Here is a 4,786-nt window from a genome sequence, read left to right as displayed (position 1 = left end):
GCCAGATTGCTCTCATTGAATTGTGTCCTGGACCTGTGCCATTAGGAAAAGTCAGGAGAGAAAGTTCTTATGCATTATTATGCATGTCACTAAGGTAGTTCTAAAGGGCTTTTAGTTATTACCTGGGGAGGGCAACCCAGCAGAAAATTTCTTTGTGGTTGTGAAAATGGGAAGAGTCATGATTCTTCTACATTTCTTAAATCAAATGCTATAGCTTTGCAATTTATATTTTCTTTTTGCCTTTACTATCAAGAAAACTTCTTCTATTTTCCTTTTGTCCTAATTGTCATATGGTTATTGTTATTATTATTATTATTATTATTATATTTCTTTTCTCTGCTAGGTTATCTTAGTATCTGGGATATGTATGACAGCAGGATAAAAATGAGTAAGTTAAATATAAATAAATACAAAACATGACAAAAATGCAAATACAGAGTCCTAGTATTGTGGCTCTATTCTACTAAAGGAGGCAGTCAGTATGGACGTTAGTACTGGTCTCAGTTCCAGCAGTTACTGGAACAACCATGACCACATTACCACTCCAATAATCAAATTCTTACATGACAATGGAAAAATATAAAGGTGTTTACCTCCTGGGGATATTTTAAACAAGAAGCATACATAAATACACTTAATCTAGTACCTGCATCTTGGAAGCCTTCTACAAATGTTAGCTGTCACGATGACTTTGAATTATTATTTAAACTTATAGTGTCCTTAAATTTGATTGTATTTATATCTTCTATTCTCAACTAGACATTCTTTGTTTAGGTATTATGCTATTTTGGTTTATGTCCATAAATCTAATATAGAGTCTTATGCATCCATAATAAATATGCTTATTTCTGGCCATTGGGGGGAAACTTCCTATATGAGAAAACAGACTTTGTGGGGGGGGTATCATTTAAGTTACAGGAAGAGGAACGTAATCTCCTTCATTTTTGGAATTTTTAAAAAGTCACATAAAATTTAAGGAATTTAAAAATATGGAGACAACCTTACCTCAGTCAGAATGGCTAAAATTAACCACTTAGGAAACAACAGAAAGGGGAACCCTCCTACACTGTTGGTGGAAATGCAAGCCAGTGCAGCCACTCTGGAAAATAGTCTGGAGGTTTCTCAAGACGTTAAAAATAGAGTTACCCCAGGACCTAGCAATTGCATTACTGAATATTTACCCCAAAGATACAAATGTACTGATCTGAAGGGTACCTGCACTCTAATGTCTATGGCAACAATGCTCACAATAGCCAAACTATGGAAAGAATCCAGATGTCCATCGACAGATGAATAGTTAAAGAGTTAGTATATATATGATGCAGTATTACTCAGTCACCAGAAAAAGATGAAATCTTTCCATTTGCAGCAACATGGATGGACTTGAGGGTATTGTGCTAAGCGAAATAAGTCAATCAGAGAAAGACAATTATCATATGATCTCACTCATATGTTGAATTTAAGAATTAAAACAAAAGATCATAGGGGAAAAGAGGAAAAAATAAAACAAGATGAAATCAGAGAGGAAGACAAACCATAAGAGACCCTTAACCATAGGGGACAAACTGAGGGTTACTGGAGGGGAGGGGGGCTAAGGGATGAGGTAACTGGGTGATGGATATTAAGGAGGGCATGTGATGTAATGAGCACTGGATGTTATATAAGACGGATGAATCACTAACCTCTACCTCAGAAAGCAATAATGCATTATATGTTAATTAATTGAATTTACATAAAAATAAAGAAAAAAACAAAAAATATGTGGAGACAAACAAATTTATTATCTTATCAGATTATGATTCAGTTTCACATTATGTATCCTTAGGAGTAATGAAAATGGAAGAGGGAAGATTGGAAAGAGACAAATGGGAGAAAAATAAGAAAAAATAGGAAGATGGAAAGGGGCAAAAATTAGGAAACTAGAAATGAAAATAATTTGACAAATAACTTATTGAACACCAATTCTGTTTAAACGACTCCTAAAAACATATGGCCTCTGAGAACAAAAACTATTGGGAGAGGTGGGGTTTTAGGCACCATGACCACACAGAAGGTAAAATGTTGGGACAGGGACTTGGGAGGGCTTTCAAATCTCTCAAAACACCTGTGCTATTTGGGTGTCAACTCCTTCAGCACACAACACGCTTGCCCAGGCTTCTGTCACCAACAGGGACTGTCATGTCTCAGAGCCTCATCTCCTGCAGAACCTCCAGGTCCTTGACAGGAGTCTCCTCAGAGCTCCCTTCACATTCTTGTTCCTCAGGGTGTAGATGAAGGGGTTGAGGGTGGGGGTGATTATGGAATAGAAGAGGGAGATAAACTTGCCCTGATCTTGGGAGTAGCTGGAAGGGGGCTGCAGGTACATGTAGATGGCAGGCAGGTAGAAGAGGGAGACCACCACCAGGTGGGAGGAACAGGTCCCAAAGGCTTTGAGCCTTCCCCTGGAGGACTGGATCTTGAGCACTGCATGGGCGATGAAGCCATAGGAGAGAAGGATGAGGGCTAGGGGCACCAGCACAAAGAAGGCCACCAACACAGTCAGCGTAGCGTCATTCACGGTGGTGTCTGCACATGACAGCTTGATCATGGCTGGCACCTCACAGAAGAAATTGTTCAACACCTGCTGCCCACAGAAAGGCAACTGAACTGTCAGTACCACCTGAACAAGGGAGTTTCCAAAGCCGCTGAGCCAGGCTACAGCCACGAGCTGCTGGCAGAGAGGGCGGTGCATGATAATGGCATACCGGAGGGGCTCACAGATGGCCACATAGCGGTCCAGAGCCATGGCAGCCAAGATGATGCACTCAGTGCATCCCAGCCAGTGGAAAATGGCGTACTGCACCGTGCAGCCACCATAGCTGATGGTCTTCCTGGAGCTGCCCATGTTGACCAGCATCTGTGGGACTGTGGTGGTGGTATAGCAGAGATCCAGGAAGGAGAGGTGTCCGAGAAAGATGTACATGGGGCTGTGGAGCTGGGGATCCAGCCAGGACACCAGGATGATAGCGATGTTCCCCAACATGGCCAGAATGTAGGACACCAGGAGGACCACAAAGAGGGGGAGCTCCAGCCATGGCCTGTCAGAAACACCTAGAAGGATGAAGTCCTTAGGGAGATCCCCCAAGAAGCTCTGGTTGTCACCTCTCATGCTAAGGCATTCTCTGGAGCCTGTAATGAGTCAAAGTGAATGAAACCTGAGAATAGGAATTAGTTGCCCTCCTAATGGCTGTGCCTGAGCTTTCCTATAGAGTTGCATCCTGTCTTACTTCTGTGGAGACCCTGAGATGTGGGGGAGTCAGAACCAGGAGGCAGAGCAGCTGCCCATGTATTTTGCACTGCTTCCGGCTCTGTGATCTTGACTATGCCATTTACTCTTTCTGAAATTCAATTTTTGCATCTGTGACGTGGGAAGAAAATACTTGTCAAGTTCTGGGGATGATAGAGTGGTATGATGTTTGTGAAAACGTATCAAAAATAAATAGAAATTTTCTTCCGGTTTGGTCAAAGTCTGCTACATCCCCCATCACCATTAAAATGTTTGACTTCTCTCTGCAAACTCACTGGCAGGGAGTTGACCACTTTCTTTGGTTTTCTTGCTTTACCTTTTGGAAGTGGTGATAGGAGGGAAGTGAGAAATGGCATCAAGCAGGAGAGGAGCACACTCGACTCATCTGCTAAGGTTTACACCTGGCTCTGTCAACATGAAGAGGTGCTCTCTGGTTTCCTGCACATGCTGATCTCTCTCCCACAGCCGTTCACATGCGGGCAGCACTATCATGCACCTTTCAGTAAAAAAAAAAAAAAAAAAAAAGTACAATCCAAGATCCTCTTAGACCCTGGAGTGAAGGAGCTAAGTCACTTCGGCTGTTGATTTGGTCATGGCACCTTAATAAGATCCCAGAGGATAGGGGTTTGAGCACCGGGAGAATGATCAGGATGTGTAAGAACCACAGCCCTTGGAGCTGTCTCTGAAGGATCAGACTGCCTCTAGAGCTAACATTTATGGGACAGTTTGATGGACATTTAGGTTTCCTGCACAACTTTGTTGTGAAGCAGCTGTTTCCTTTTACAATCACAAAACACAGCTGATTTGATTTTTGGACTCTATAGCTTTTAGAAAGCAAGTGGGTTACCACTTGCTGATTCATGGGTCCCTTCCACTGAGGTCCATCAGCCCCAGGGCCTACACTCTTCCCAGGACTGCAAACCCTCAAGTTTATGACAGCAATGACATAGTGCATGAGACGACTGAGAAGGATTCATCCTTAGCTCCTCATTTGCTGCTTTATGCATAAACTATAAAATTCATGGAGATCACTTCAGTGCTGCTGCAATAAACAAGGGCGGCCCTTCCCTCCAAGTCTTGCATTCTTAAGAACCCTGGTGTTACTTGAAAACAGTCCCAACTCTGGGGTTGCAATGGATACCTAAGTGCAGATGACATTTCTCCCTCTGTTGTTTCAAAACTACATACACTTTCCAATATTCTTGTGGAACACCCAGTTTTTACATTTCTGTAATATGGAAACTACGTATTGCGTGACTTTTAAGAGAATAAAGTTATTTTATCTCTAAAGGGAGTTCAGGACACATTTCGATTCAGTGAGCTGGGCGGGGCAAAATCAGGCTTGTCCACCTTTCAAGATGAAAAGCAATCACATTATTTCCCTTTCTTAGGTCTCTGATTCCAAAGTTTCTTCTCAGCCAGCATCTATACTGGATAAGAAAGGGAAATGTTTCAGGGATAGTAGGAAAGATATATAAGGTTGGAGGAACCAGGCATGAC

The 4,786-nt window shown here is 42.2% G+C and overlaps 1 protein-coding gene across 1 annotated transcript; it reads right to left on the bottom strand.

The window, feature by feature from the left end:
- Positions 1-2,191: 2,191 nt before the first annotated feature.
- Positions 2,192-3,148, bottom strand: LOC125100512 (olfactory receptor 2B11). The gene has a single exon (XM_047730730.1). The coding sequence runs from the start codon at positions 3,146-3,148 to the stop codon at positions 2,192-2,194; it is 957 nt and encodes a 318-aa protein (XP_047586686.1).
- Between the last annotated feature and the right edge of the window lie 1,638 nt (positions 3,149-4,786).

Source organism: Lutra lutra, chromosome 5, assembly GCF_902655055.1.
Source record: "Lutra lutra chromosome 5, mLutLut1.2, whole genome shotgun sequence".
Taxonomy (NCBI): Eukaryota; Metazoa; Chordata; class Mammalia; order Carnivora; family Mustelidae; genus Lutra; species Lutra lutra.
This window is presented reverse-complemented; position numbering and strand designations above follow the sequence as displayed.